Genomic DNA, 15,360 nt, shown 5'->3' with positions numbered 1-15,360 from the left:
CCCTGTTTGTGACTGCAAGCTCAGGATTTCAATCAATGCATTCCAGTCACCCTAAAGTGAGGAGCTCTCCGTCAGGAAACACACAGAGGTAAGGGCCGGGGCCTGCCCACCTGCCCCTTCGGGGCTGTCAGGGGTGGGCCCCCAACACTCACTGAGGGGGACAGTGTGTGGAAACGGAAGCAAATGAGACCCGAGCGGGCAAAAGAAGAGAAAACAGACAAGTGACTAGGGATAGAAGAGTCAACAGGCTGCAGTGCGGTCAGACTTTGTGTTAGAGTTTTCCAGCGTTACACTTTAGCCCATCATTCCCTGACCGCGCCTCTCTACCGCCCCCCCCCCCCCCCCCCCGGCCAAAGCACAAAGGAGGGGCCCTCAGAGTCCGCCCAGTACGGTGTCCCAACCCTGGCACGGGAGGAAACAGAGGCCTGGGAGGGCCAGAAGGCCTAGGGTCCTAGGACGTCCGCACCAGCGCCCCGGCCGCTGTGAAGCTTTTTCCTGTGCCCCACAGTCCTTAAGTTGATATTTTTTAAAGAGTGTTTTCCTCATCCCTTGGGGTACCGGTGAGTGTATGTGCCTTGGTGTGTGATACTGCTTGTTGGGAGTGATTCGTATCCGGGAGGGTTTCCCTAACCTGCCACTCACCAGCGGGTTTCCTCTCCCGCTCTCTGGGTCCTGCTCCCTGCTTGTATTTTCCAGCGGGGAAGCTAGGCTCTCGCTACAGCTGTTCCTTGTCGTCAGCCAGGGGGTGGGTAGTATTTTGATCTTAACGATGCCTGTTTGTTTACCCTGAGCTAGTCTTAGTGTGAGAGTCACTTCTCTATGTACATAGAAACCATTGTCCTTTATTGACAGAAGCCCTAGAGATGGGTCCCCATGTGACTCTAGGGTTCCCGAGACCTGGCAGGCCACTCTGCCTGAGCCTCCTCTCGGTTAGTGCCAAGATGAGAGCGGGGCTGGAGAGAGCGAGGCAGGAACTGAGGTGAAAGGTGGGGCCGGTGCTTAGTCCTCTGCGGCTCCTTGACCTACTCTAGAAACTGCTTCTCCCTGATTTGGGCTGACCAGCTATATCCGGCATCTGATCTCCCTTTATTATTTGTCTCTTTTAGTAGCCCTAAGTCAAAGCAGGAGGTGATGGTCCGTCCCCCTACAGTGATGTCCCCATCTGGAAACCCCCAGCTGGATTCCAAATTCTCCAATCAGGGTAAACAGGGGGGCTCAGCCAGCCAATCCCAGCCATCCCCCTGTGACTCCAAGAGTGGGGGCCATACCCCTAAAGCACTCCCTGGCCCAGGTGGGAGCATGGGGCTGAAGAATGGGGCTGGAAATGGTGCCAAGGGCAAGGGGAAAAGGGAGCGAAGTATTTCCGCCGACTCCTTTGATCAGAGAGATCCTGGGACTCCAAACGATGACTCTGACATTAAAGGTATGTCTATAAGATCTTTGAGACTCAGAGGGAAGTAGGTGTTCCTGAGGGAAGGCCTCTGACGTTGGTGGGTGCCGGAGAGCCCAATAGCAGCCGAGTGGGGAGAGTAGGTATCAGATTCAGGAGCTTATGTCACAGCTTATTAAGATGGAGCTGTGTCCTCTCATTTTCCTACTGACCGAAGAATAGTTTGGAACCACCCTGTGGAGGAGTTCTTGCTCTTGAGGAGGCACGTGTGTCGGGGGTTATGGCAGGATGTTCTACAGCCCTCCCCACGTTCTTAGGGATGTTTCTGGCCTCCCTGCGATTTACACTTCCGTATCCAGCTCCAGTTTGTCTCTGCCAGTGGCCCACACTGGAGCAGTTTTCCCGGCATCTCTCCTCTTCTCTGTCAGATTAACCCTCCAAGACTTGGGTTCTGTGCTCTCTGGCTTCCACTTTGACAGAGTTATAGGCACCAGAGGAAGCGCTGGTGCTGCTGGGGGGTGGGTCGCAGCTGATTCCCGCGTGGCAGGACCGAGTGGCTACTGTGTGCTAGAAACCAGGGAGGCAGCAAAACAGAGCCAGCCGGGGAGAATGTGGGGCCGGCGGCTGTGGCTTTCGTTGTTTTTCCTCCTGGTATAAAACCAAAAATCTTAACTATAGGCCAGAGCGTGAAGTTGCATTGCAGGAGTGGAAGTGTGACCCCCTCCCCCCCACCAATCCAAATTAGAAACGAAAACCGGGGTGGTTGCTCCCCACCGCGGGCCGCCACCCCCCCCCCCGCCCCGGTCTGGTCTCTCCTTCCTTCCTCAGGTATCTGTGGGAGGTCTGGCAGGAGGGCCAGCACTATGGGTGCTTGGGGGCACGGTCAGCAAGGTGCAGTTGCTGTCCCCAAGAGTTTGACGGCAGCTCATTAAACAATTACGATGAAATGTGATAAATGCTGAAATCAGAGGATTTGGGGGCTCTGGGTTCAACTCACAGGGGCATCCAGTCCAAGAGATTCCAAAAAGGTTTCCAGGAAGGAGGGACGTTTGCGCTAATGTCTGAAGGGTGCGCTGTGGAGAGAGAGTACGGACGTGGGGGGGGGAAGAGTGCTTTGTAATTCATCATTTCGGGAGAAGTGGTTTGGAATTTTTATGAGGTGGAGAGGTCTCCTCTTAGCAAGGTACTCGCTCCTTGAAATTCTCAAGGCGGTTTTGTGTGGTGCTGTAAGTGCTGGCAGAAGTTTTTTTCTCTCTGTGACACGAGTCTTTCCATTCTTTCAGAATGTAATTCTGCTGACCACATCAAGTCCCAGGATTCCCAGCACACGCCACACTCGATGACCCCGTCCAATGCTACGGCCCCCAGGTCTTCCACCCCCTCCCATGGCCAGACTACTGCCCCGGAGCCCACACCTGCTCAGAAGACTCCCGCCAAAGTGGTGTATGTGTTTTCTACTGAGATGGCCAATAAGTAAGTTAATGGCTGGGTCTCCTTGTTGGCGTGGCTTGTGTGTTTGGACACCGAGGTTCTTATTCCCACTGAAGGTTAATCCTTGTTTTCCCCTCACTGGTGTTATTATCATTTAAAGTTAACAGTACAGCAAGGGGTAAGAGAAAATAGAATATGAAACCCCCCTACCCTCTCTCCCCAGAGGCAGCCACTGATGGTGCTTCTTTGGCTTTCCTTCCAGAAAGTTTTTATGCTTATAATATACATACAGATCTTTTTAAAACATGGAAGAGATTGATTACACAATATCCACTTTTCTGTAATCGAGCATTCTTTTTTAAATAACACAAGTAATATGTGTCTGTCTCAGAATAATTAGAAAATATCACTAAAAAGAAAAATATGTCTGGAATTCATAGAGGTAACTACGGTGAGTGTTTGGGTATCTGTGTTTCCAGTAGATGGATCAGCAGATTTTTTAGTGACTTACTTAAGTTATAGAAAATGTGAATTACCCTACATATCTACAGAGTGAATTTCCACAGCCTTAGATTATCATTAGGTGTTGTGAGATTCACGCTCCCCTGTCATGGTTGGGGCTTTGACCTCGGATTCTATAAAACACCTACCACAGTGTATTGGTTTGAAGGAGAAAATCTTGGGTTTTTTTTTTAATGTCTCTTTTGAGATTTGCTAATGGCTATCGTTAGATTTCACAAGTCTGGTGGTAAATGATAGACACGAATAATGAAAACCTGTGTTTCTTGATTCTTCCTCAACATTTCTGGTGGCTCTCTACACAGAACCACCCTCCCTGCCCTCTCACAAGTTCAGTCTGGGGTTAAAGTGCTTTGGAATTAACAGGGAGTGGAACAGAAGCAAGTTCTAGTGGGTGCCTCTCTTTCATCTCTGCAGAGCTGCAGAAGCTGTGTTGAAGGGCCAGGTTGAAACTATCGTCTCTTTCCACATCCAGAACATCTCCAACAGCAAGACAGAGCGAAGCACAGCCCCTCTGGTAGGCCATTTTGGAAGTGGAGTGTGGTTTAAAGGCTCTCCGGTTTAAAGGTGGGAGACGGGGAATGTCTTTGACGGGGAGACAGTCTTGATGGTACAAGCCGCGTTCCGGGCGTCTCACCTGCTCGTGGCATTGCGTGCGTTCAGGCAGATCGCACTGCCCTGGCCTTTCCTTTAGCAGGCTGGGATACTGACGGGTTATTAGGAGAGGAAGACCAAAAATAAAAAAGGACTTATATGGAGATCTTCAGTTTCTTTCATGCTGCCATCTCTGGGAAAATCTGAATTCAGACCCTGTGTACAGGGCAGGTTTTTAAGAACTAACAAATGCTCTTGAGTTGGTTGCAGAACAGAAAAGGCCTAAGTAAAGCCACAGTACTGGAGTACGTGCTGATAATACCATAATTAGAGTCTCAGTGACTTTCAAAATGATTCTTACTTCAAAGTGAGAGGACCATTGAATGCATTTAATTGCTTGATATTTCCAAAATCATAATAAACGTTAGTCTGTCTCCTGTCTGGAACTTAAGTACCTGCCATAAACCACATTAGAAAAAGCATGCAGTGGTTGTTTGAATACATGGAACGTTCCACATGGAACCAAAAGCTGTTTCTGTGACTCGCATTGTCAAGGCGTCCCACCGAATGCCGTGGGGACACTAAGAGGTTCAAGACACAGTCCCTGCTTTCAGGAAACATAAAATCTAGTACTCGGTGGGATCTTCGACATGGGAAAAGTTAAATGACAATAAATAAGTCAAATGACAATTCAAGATAAAATAGTCATTTTTGTGTATATCAGTGAAGTCCCTCTCCATTGACACAGCAGAGCTTGGCTTTTCTAGACTTAGAAAAAGCATTTCACATTCCTCATACATCTGTGCTATTCAAGAAGGGTAGGGGATGGATGTACATAACATTTAAAATGTATGTATATTTTAATTTATACTTAGAAGTTTTATACATATGTGTATATAACTTTTAAAATTTAAATTGTCCTGGAATGCACAGGGAATAGTGCAGTGCAAACCAATATTTGATCGACTTAACGGCAGATCTTAACTATAGTTTTTACCTCTACCTTCTCTGGTACTGAAATGAGTCAGAAAAGGAGCTAAGGATGGAATTGGGAAAAATCAAAATCACCGATTGCTCCCAATCTAGAATCAAAAGGTTGGCACTAAACTGCTGTTTCTGTTCTGGTCACATGACACGAAGTCAGTGCCCATCCCGAACGAACACACAAAAGCTGGCCAGCAAACCCAAACTTAAAATGGCACCGGAAGGAAAATTAAGGTGACCTCCCCACTGCAGTGAGGGAGGGAGTCAGGGACACGGAAGACACCAAGAGTGTGCAGAGTCATGCATGTTCAGCCAGGCTTCCCCACCCCAGTCTCTGTCTGCAGACATCTGGGCCTGGGTACCTGCAAGGGAAACATTTATATACATACCCACAGAATGTGAACACTCGAAGATAGGCTTTGTGTTTATGCAACACAGACTGTTCGATGCAGAGATACACATAATGCTTCGTGTACAGATTTGCACACAGGGAAACATTCCAGAGAGCATGTGCGGAGGTAAGGAAGAGCCTTAGGGGTGTGGAAATACAGACTGGATTAAGTGAGCAAGTAGGAACAAATGAAGATCAAAAAAGGGGCCGTGCGGCTCGCTGGAGGCTGGCGAAAGACCCCTGCAATGGGGTTTTTTAGGCCGGGCCCTCGTGTTCTTCCTCAGGACCCTGCCTTCAGCACCGTCAGCGGTGACAGGGTTCGGCCCCAGCACACACACGTCCCTCTTCCAGACACTAACAGCATCCGTGTCACCTACTGCAGGGGAGGGTGCTTTCACCCAGGACTTAGTGTAGCGTCAGTACTTAATAAGTAATAATGAGGCTATCCTCCAACCTATAAAAAGGGCAATCTGCTGCCTATTGGAAAGAACAGATCAAGAGACACCGTGAGCTAGATAGCCTCAGCTTTCTCCCCAGACGCTTCCTGGCTGCGGATTCTCTTACTACAGTTAATGTACAAATTCTTATCGAATATGGAATCAGTGATCACAAACTGAAAACAGAAACCAGAGCCGTCAGGCCCCCTGGAAACTCGAGGAGAGGAGTACTTTGGTAGTCACCATGCCAGGGGGCACGCTGAAGCGGAGCAGTCCTCCTGCTTCCTCTGGCTGGTGGAGTACAGAGCTGTAAGTGACAAGTACTTTCTCTTTCAGTTGAAAACATCAGGCCTCTTGATTGACAGTGAGAAGCCTACATACCCAGTTGTACTTTCGGGGAAAAGAAAAAGGTGTTAGGTACAGCCTCCCACATACCAAGAAACTAATCTCTCTTTGAATCAGAAACACACAGTAGACATGTGATATCAAACCTGTTCCTCGAAATAGATACTCAAATGTATTCGCTTTGGCAGAGTGGCTCTCCCCTGGCATGCTTATAAAGTTATTGAAACCTAATCTTCAGCAAGGGAAAGAGGATGCCATTTGACGGTAAAGTGGAAGAAAAAAATCTGAACGTCTCCATGTCGAGTGGGGTTGGCCATGGGCAGTTTCCACGGCAAATGTCAGAGTAGATTTATAGGCCTGAGACAAATCCTTTATAACCTGTCTTGCTTTTTTTTTTAATTGCCTTTCTGTACAATTTACCAATGATTTTTAAAATCTCGTTTGTCTTCAGAACACACAGATATCTGCCCTTCGGAATGATCCGAAACCCCTCCCACCACAGCCCCCGGCTCCAGCCAGCCAGGACCAGAATGCTTCCCAGAATACCAGACTGCAGCCGACCCCACCCACTCCGGCACCAGCCCCCAAGCCCGCTGCACCCCCGCGTGCCCTGGACCGGGATAGTCCTGGGGTGGAAAACAAACTGATTGCTTCCGTAGGCAGTCCTGCCAGTTCCGCTCCACTGCCCCCCGACGGTACCGGGCCGAACTCGACCCCCAATAACCGAGCAGTGACCCCTGTCTCCCAGGGGAGCAGTAGCTCTTCAGCAGATCCCAAAGCCCCTCCGCCTGCACCGGTGTCCAGCGGAGAGCCCCCCACACTGGGAGAGAACCCCGATGGACTGTCTCAAGAGCAGCTGGAGCACCGGGAGCGCTCCTTACAAACGCTCCGAGATATCCAACGTATGCTTTTCCCCGACGAGAAAGAATTCACAGGAGGACAAAGTGGGGGACCCCAGCAGAATACTGGGGTACTAGATGGACCTCAGAAAAAAACGGAAGGGCCGATACAGGCCATGATGGCTCAATCCCAAAGCCTAGGGAAGGGCCCCGGGCCCCGGACAGATGTGGGAGCTCCATTTGGCCCTCAAGGCCATAGAGATGTGCCCTTCTCTCCTGATGAAATGGTTCCACCTTCCATGAACTCCCAGCCTGGGCCCCTGGGACCCGACCACCTGGACCATATGACCCCCGAGCAGATAGCATGGCTGAAACTGCAGCAGGAGTTCTACGAGGAGAAGAGGAGGAAGCAGGAGCAAGTGGTGGTGCAGCAGTGCTCCCTCCAGGACATGATGGTCCACCAGCATGGGCCTCGGGGCGTGGTCCGAGGGCCTCCCCCTCCGTACCAGATGGCCCCCAGTGAAAGCTGGGGGCCTGGTGGGGCAGAGCCCTTTGCCGACGGGATCAACATGCCCCATTCTCTGCCCCCGAGGGGCATGGCTCCCCACCCCAACATGCCGGGGAGCCAGATGCGCCTCCCTGGATTTGCAGGAATGATCAGCTCAGAAATGGAGGGGCCGAATGTCCCCAACCCGGCATCTAGACCAGGTCTTTCTGGAGTCAGTTGGCCAGACGATGTGCCAAAAATCGCGGATGGCCGAAACTTCCCGCCTGGCCAGGGTGTCTTCAGTGGTCCTGGCCGAGGGGAACGCTTCCCAAACCCCCAGGGACTGTCCGAAGAGATGTTTCAACAGCAGCTGGCTGAGAAGCAGCTGGGTCTCCCCCCGGGGATGAGCCTGGAAGGCATCAGGCCCAGCATGGAGATGAATAGGATGATTCCAGGCTCCCAGCGACATATGGAGCCTGGGAATAATCCCATCTTCCCTCGAATACCCGTCGAGGGCCCTCTGAGTCCCTCCAGGGGTGACTTTCCGAAAGGAATGCCCCCGCAGATGGGCCCTGGTCGGGAACTTGAGTTTGGGATGGTTCCTAGTGGGATGAAGGGAGATGTCAGTCTAAACGTCAGCATGGGATCCAACCCTCAGATGATACCTCAGAAGATGAGAGAGGCTGGGGCGGGCCCTGAGGAGATGATGAAATTACGCCCAGGTGGCGCAGACGTGCTGCCTGCTCAGCAGAAGATGGTGCCCCTGCCCTTTGGGGAGCACCCCCAGCAAGAGTACGGCATGGGCCCCAGGCCATTCCTCCCCATGTCTCAGGGTCCAGGCGGCAACAGCGGCTTGCGGAATCTCAGAGAACCAGTTGGGCCCGACCAAAGGACTAACAGCCGGCTCAGTCACATGCCACCACTACCTCTCAACCCTTCCAGTAACCCCACTAGCCTCAGTGCCGCTCCTCCAGTTCAGCGTGGCCTGGGGCGGAAGCCCTTGGATATGTCTGTGGCGGGCGGCCAGGTACATTCCCCAGGCATTAACCCTCTGAAATCTCCCACGATGCGCCAGGTCCAGTCGCCGATGCTGGGCTCGCCGTCGGGGAACCTCAAGTCCCCCCAGACTCCATCGCAGCTGGCAGGCGTGCTGGCGGGCCCAGCTGCTGCTTCCATTAAGTCCCCCCCTGTCTTGGGGTCTGCCGCTGCTTCGCCTGTTCACCTCAAGTCTCCGTCACTTCCTGCCCCGTCACCCGGATGGACCTCCTCTCCAAAACCTCCCCTTCAGAGTCCCGGGATCCCTCCAAACCATAAAGCACCCCTCACCATGGCCTCCCCAGCCATGCTGGGCAGTGTAGAGTCAGGTCAGTATGCTCGCATCCTCACCATTGCACCTTGTAGCCGGAGATTGCAAAAGCCTCATTTATGTACTTTAAGGAAACTGGTGTCCTAACCTGATTATGCAGCCGGAGGAGGTGGCCTTTGCCCAAACGGACGTATTCGCCGCCAGGTGCATGGTCAGTACTTCCACGGGGTTCTGCGCAACTGTCCCATCCTGGCAGAGATACGCGACTCTTGGTGCCGAGTATGGTGGTCAGATAGGACGGTTCCAAGGAGGAGGGAAAATGGGAAGCATGTGTCATTTCACAGAGTAATTTACATCTGCACAGTGAACACATGTTGGTGAAACAAAATGCCTTGACAGTGGGCAAATGTGGCTGCTTTAAATACTAGACCCAGCCACTTGCAGGGGCTGCCATCATGTCCACAGGCTCTGAGTATCATCCTAAGCAGAAAGGGGAGGCTGCTGAGAGACCCGAGTGGTTCTCATAAATACATGTGGACCACAGAGACAGTTACCAAAACCTTCTCCTTGGTAGACTGCTGTTCTCACAGATCAGCTGCAATTTGTCAGTATTTTCTTCCTAGGAGAAGCTCTCGCTCATGATGGTTTTGTGACTGGGACCAGAGGGGGTCAGTGGAAGATGAGCACGGAGATGTAAATACTAGGTCCATGTTGTCTTGGCTTGAGAAAAACTAGACTCAGAATAAGATAGAAGGTGTATCCTGCCCAGCTAAAGCATCTCTCTCTCTCAGTTGGGTAGCAGTTCACAAAAGCAGTACAGTGGAACAGCCTCCTCAGCACTCTTTAGTTCCACCATCTTGGTCGTGGAAGTCAATCCGGCCCATGCGCAGGGTGATGCAGTTCGCACCTGGTGTCCGGTCGCTGATCTGGCTCCACGGCTTACTAAATACCCAAGTCCAGTTCTCAATTGGGAAGGGCAAGGGAGAGATCCGCCTCTTTCACATTCTTTTCAGGGAAATGGTTGTCCCTAAACCATGCTTTTCCCAAGCTTGAGGTTCTATTTCTAATGCATTCTTGGTGTGTTTGTCTTCACCTCTGCTGATCCTCTGCGGTCACCCCTCTGCACACACACGGAGCTTGACTAGAAGATTGATGGTCTGTGTCCTGGGCCTAATAACACTGTCCTGTTCATCTGTCTCATTCCTGGCCTTGCTCGTTCATAACCAGAGGCCCAATAGCTTTCGAGAGGAGTCTAATTCCCTGCCCATTTTTTTTTGCTTTCTTCTAGGTGGCCCCCCACCTCCTACAGCCAGCCAGTCTGCCTCTGTGAATATCCCTGGAAGTCTTCCCTCTAGTACACCTTACACCATGCCTCCAGAGCCGACCCTTTCCCAGAACCCGCTGTCTATTATGATGTCTCGAATGTCCAAGTTCGCAATGCCCAGTTCTACCCCTTTATACCACGATGCCATCAAGACTGTGGCCAGCTCCGATGACGACTCCCCTCCAGCTCGTTCTCCCAACTTGCCATCAATGAATAATATGCCAGGTAAGAAATCACGAAGCTAGGATACGGAGCCAGTGTTAGACAAAAGAGAGACTTCTCGCATGCTTTTTTGACGGCTGCAGACCTCAACGGATGGAAGTGGGACGAGTCGAGAAAGAGTACCATCGGTAGAATTAAAGAGTCCTGAGTAGAGGAAGAAAATGAAAGCAATTTTGTATTTGTTTGATTCAGCATGTTTATTAGAGAGCAGGTTCCCGTAGAGCTCTTGACATTTTCCGTACAGAGGTTCTGATGCTTCTGTGGACCCGGATGGGTTTTTTTTTTCCTTTTGAAGGGCTGGGAGTGGGGAGGGGATGCTCCTGGAGCAATGCTGAAAGCCGTTTCTTTTTAACATGCTGATCTCTAGTTCTCAAGTGTTTTTCTGGAAGGACAGCCTCCAACCACAAGCAGCCACAGGATTTCAGACAGGGAAAAGCCCCCATTTCCTAGCAAGCCCCGTCCTCACCATACTCAGTGGTAATTCTATAGAGAAACCAAATACTTAAATGTCCCAGAGACTGTAGTAGAACCAGCAGGCTTTCCTTTTCTGTTAAAGTTATCGTTTCTCTAACATTTCATATACCCTAGAGTTTGAAATGCTCTCTTTTGTAAGGCAGTATGAAAAAAGATAATGCCAAATATCAGTTGGTGAAGGACTGTTTGGTTTCCTTGTTATTTCTGATTCTTGGACTTGCAGGACTGATTAACCCTCTTTCTCCAAAGAGGACCATACCTAAGTCATTCAGACAAAATCGTGTCTTCTATAGTAAATCATGTCTCCAACGAAGAAGGCTAAATTGGTTTGCATATTAATTTGTAATTTTTCACCCAGGAGACTTTCTTCCTAGTTGTTTTCTTCATACCCTTATGTCATACAGTTTAAGACTCAAATATATATCCTCTTGTAGAGCTGTTTGTTGGCTTGTATGCTCCAAAATGTATTTTAATCTTGTTGAGGGCAGGGATTTCGTGTTGTATGTTTTCCCAGCAGAGTCCCTTGCACATTTGATACATGAAGATTTTTTGTTGTTGTTGTTGTTAATTGGATTTATTAGAGTTTTTCTAAGTTGCTCTCGGTTAAGGTGATTCCTTTGATATCTTTATTTTTCTAGGAATGGGCATTAATACACAGAATCCTCGAATTTCAGGTCCAAACCCCGTGGTTCCGATGCCAACCCTCAGCCCAATGGGAATGACCCAACCACTTTCTCACTCCAATCAGATGCCCTCTCCGAGTGCCATGGGACCCAACATACCTCCTCATGGGGTCCCAATGGGGCCCGGCTTGATGTCACACAATCCTATCATGGGGCACGGGTCCCAGGAGCCTCCGATGGTACCTCAAGGACGGATGGGTTTCCCTCAGGGCTTCCCTCCAGTACAGTCTCCTCCACAGCAGGTTCCATTCCCTCACAATGGCCCCAGTGGGGGGCAGGGCAACTTCCCAGGAGGTATGGGTTTCCCAGGAGAAGGCCCCCTCGGCCGCCCCAGCACCCTGCCTCAGAGTTCAGCAGATGCAGCACTTTGCAAGCCTGGAGGCCCCGGGGGTCCTGACTCCTTCGCTGTCCTGGGGAACAGCATGCCTTCGGTGTTTACAGACCCAGATCTGCAGGAGGTCATCCGACCTGGAGCCACCGGAATACCAGAGTTCGATCTGTCTCGCATTATTCCATCTGAGAAGCCTAGCCAGACACTGCAATATTTCCCTCGAGGCGAAGTCCCAGGCCGTAAACAGCCCCAGGGCCCTGGACCTGGGTTTTCGCACATGCAGGGGATGATGGGTGAACAAGCCCCGAGAATGGGACTAGCATTACCTGGCATGGGAGGCCCAGGGCCAGTGGGAACTCCGGACATCCCTCTTGGTACAGCCCCATCCATGCCGGGCCACAACCCAATGAGACCACCAGCCTTTCTCCAGCAAGGCATGATGGGACCTCACCATCGGATGATGTCACCAGCACAATCTACCATGCCCGGCCAGCCCACCCTGATGAGCAATCCAGCTGCTGCCGTGGGCATGATTCCTGGCAAGGATCGGGGGCCTGCTGGGCTCTACACCCACCCTGGGCCTGTGGGCTCTCCAGGCATGATGATGTCCATGCAGGGCATGATGGGACCCCAACAGAACATCATGATCCCCCCACAGATGAGGCCCCGGGGCATGGCCGCCGACGTGGGCATGGGTGGATTTAGCCAAGGACCTGGCAACCCAGGAAACATGATGTTTTAAGCTGCTAAGATTGGATGTGCCGATCCTTGTCAAGATGAGATTCCAGGTCCTGAGAGCTGCTTTGAGGGAGTTCCAGGAGTACTGTTGGTCATGCAATAGGAGAACAGAGACCCGAGGGCTGCTTTGGGGGCGGGGGGAACTCGAGAATGTATGGATTTACCTGAAAACAAATGATTCATTTAATCAACAGGTGTGTTTTTTTTAAGATTTATTTTTTAAAAATTATTTTTGTGGACTTGGGTATCCCATGATGGCACCTACTTTTGGGAATCTGTAGTTGTGCTTTGAGAATTGCCATCGGTCATGTGTTGCACCGTTCTCTGTATGTTTACGTCCTTTGGACTGGCTTCTCCCAGGATTCTTTTCTGGTTTTGATTTTTGCTTTGGGCTTTATTTTTTTGTGTACTGTACTATATTGTAAAAGGGATTTTAGCAGAGACTTTAGTCTTTGGGACAAGAGGAGAACAGGAATGCTGGGCTGTTTACTTTAGGTGGAGAATCCATCTTCAGACCTTTGGACTATTTTCTTTCAACTCCAGTGTATAGAAAAAAACCAAACTACGACCTCAGAGCAGAGTATTAATGAAAAGCACAAAAAAAGGAACTAAGTTCAGCGAGGGGTGGGGGGGAGGGGGGAGATTTTTCTTTTTAAAAATAATGAAGCTTAGGACGTTTGTTTTTCATTTCGAGTGCTCTCCGGCACTTGTCTGTCTCTCCCAGTCTGCAAACCCACCTTCACGTTTTTCTCTCCATTTCCCTCCCCTCCCCCTCCGCATCCCCTTGGTTACGTGTGTTTCCTCCCTCACCCCCGTGCCCCGCCACCGACAACCCCTGCTTTCCTCCTCTTTCCCTTTGGCAGCTGCAATACACGGTGTTATTTGGGGGAAGTAAATCTAAGGAAGCCTCGCCTTCCAGGTGGAGTGTCGTCGTCTGGGCTCCAGCTCTGGCTCCGGGAGGGAAAGGCCACTGTGCTTGGGATGCTCGACGGTCTTCTTTTCCCTTTCTTCTCTTCCCGGACACGCCCTTCCCTGCCCACCTTGTTTTCTGTTCTCCTTTGATTAGGAATTCCCAAGTGAATTTTATCAATGTGGGAGTGGAACAGATGCTAAAAGCTACCCAGGATTTTGTTTTTTTGTTTTTGTTTTTTGATTTTGTGGTTCTTTCCCTTCCCTCCCCCTCCCATGCGTAAAACGTTCTGTGTAACCTCCATTAAATTTGGTACAAAACCACTCACCAGAGCTGTGGTGTCAGAAAAATAAAATATATTGTTTCTTACAAAATCGAATTGCCTTTTTTGTTCACTTGGATTCCGGTTTGCTCGATATTGGGCACAGTAGCTGCCACGTGACCCAAGAAGCATAGCAGCTTTGTATCGCAGTTGGTTGATGAAGAAGGTTAGGGGAAGTCTACAGAAGTGCCTGCCCAGGTGAAGCATCTTCCCTGCCGATGAGGAATAACCACTCGGAGATTTGTCCCGCGTAACTGTCCTATCTCAGTCATGGAAGCCTAGCTGTAGGCAGAAGAGCAACCCCGGTCAATCCCCAGCGCAGAAATTTACTTCTAGAGGTAATTAATGGTCTTTACCAGGAATTTCTGTGAGAGCCAATTTAATGGTGTGAAGTAATTATGGCTAAAGGTGTATTTTCCGTCATTTGCATAAGCTCGGAAATGTCCCTGGATCTTGCTAAGGTAAAACATTACTACTGTACCTGCAAATCGTGGTTTTCCACAGTCCGTGGGTTTCTGTCTCCCTTCTTCCCCCGGCATCCCTTCTGGGGCTCTGCCCAGTCTGGGCCCCGCTCACCTCCCACCACCCTCCCTCAGCTCAGCAGCGTGCCTCCTGCTAGGTACCTTTCTGCTGGACTAGCTGTTGGTGTTTCTGTGCGTTTGGGTTCGTTCTGGTGTGGGTATCTCTTTGAGTCCTAGGCGTTTTTAGCTGGGTGAGTGGGCGTCTGCGTGCGTGTTTGTTCATAGGTGAGAGGAGGGCTGAGCAGCAGGTGCAGAGTCCGCTGCAGAGAAACTTGTATAAATTGGGCCCTGCTGGTTTCTACGGTAGGAGTTCTTCCTTTGACTTTCTCTCTTCTCTTCCACTGCTGGCGGCCCTGTCGTCTCAGTAACACGACAGCCCCAGGCAACAAAAGTGAGCCGACTATTGCAGCGCCTCCCCCACCAGTCACCTCCATGCACGTGCTCGTGCTAATCTTTGAGGGGCCTAAGACGTAGGTGCTAATCATCGCCTTTGCCGATGAGAAAGCGGAGCTCAAGTTTAAGAATTCTGGCACAATCAGATCTATTCAGATGGGCCTGCGTGGTGAACATTTCATGCTAGGAGAGTAAAATGAGCGTTTGGTTTCATGAATTTAGCCATATTGCTCGGTTCTCCGGCTTTGAGGCGTATGGAAGAGAGCAAACAGCTCAGCACGGGGAACGGCAAGAGGAGAGCCCTAACCAAGGAAGGTTGCGACCCGGCATCTGTCCACGGGACTGGCTTCTTGGGGGGCCCCCACTCCCTGCTCCAGCTGATAGTGCTGTGCTCGCCGATAGTGTGTAGTCCCCTCCTACTGTCCCCCGGAGGGAGCGCAGGGTGGGCAGGAGCCAGGTGGCCCCTGCTGGGCGAAGCTGGGCATGTGACAGCGCTCGCGCGGCCCCCTGCTGGAGAAGGCGCGGCAGTGCAAATGAGCTGCCCACCGCAGAGTAGCTGAGTTTTGAAAAGACCCCTTCATAAATCTTCATTCATTTACATTGTCAGCAGATACCAACAACATTTCATCACGATGATATCTGGTAAACTAAGTTCATTTGGGGTTTAAACAGAACAATTTCTAATTTACTAAGAATGCTGTGAAAGAAAATCACACTTG

General features: G+C 50.6%; 1 protein-coding gene across 3 annotated transcripts; it reads left to right on the top strand.

The window, feature by feature from the left end:
- The first annotated feature begins 4 nt into the window (after positions 1–4).
- BCL9 (BCL9 transcription coactivator) lies at positions 5–13,779 on the top strand. 3 transcript variants are annotated; one of them, XM_028088297.2, is made up of 7 exons: positions 5–88; positions 1,107–1,201; positions 2,674–2,863; positions 3,758–3,857; positions 6,543–8,781; positions 10,012–10,272; positions 11,382–13,779. In XM_028088297.2, the coding sequence occupies exons 1-7, from the start codon at positions 36–38 to the stop codon at positions 12,497–12,499; spliced, it is 4,056 nt and encodes a 1,351-aa protein (XP_027944098.1). In that variant the 5' UTR covers positions 5–35; the 3' UTR covers positions 12,500–13,779. The 3 variants fall into 3 exon arrangements, with proteins under 3 accessions (XP_027944098.1, XP_027944097.1, XP_027944096.1); XM_028088296.2 differs by having other exon boundaries at positions 1,107–1,423; positions 11,418–13,779; XM_028088295.2 differs by having other exon boundaries at positions 1,107–1,423.
- The last annotated feature ends 1,581 nt before the right edge of the window (positions 13,780–15,360 follow it).

Source organism: Eumetopias jubatus, unplaced genomic scaffold, assembly GCF_037043125.1.
Source record: "Eumetopias jubatus isolate StellerSeaLion01/CBP00866 unplaced genomic scaffold, mEumJub1_p1.0 scaffold_4, whole genome shotgun sequence".
NCBI lineage: Eukaryota > Metazoa > Chordata > Mammalia > Carnivora > Otariidae > Eumetopias > Eumetopias jubatus.
This window is presented reverse-complemented; position numbering and strand designations above follow the sequence as displayed.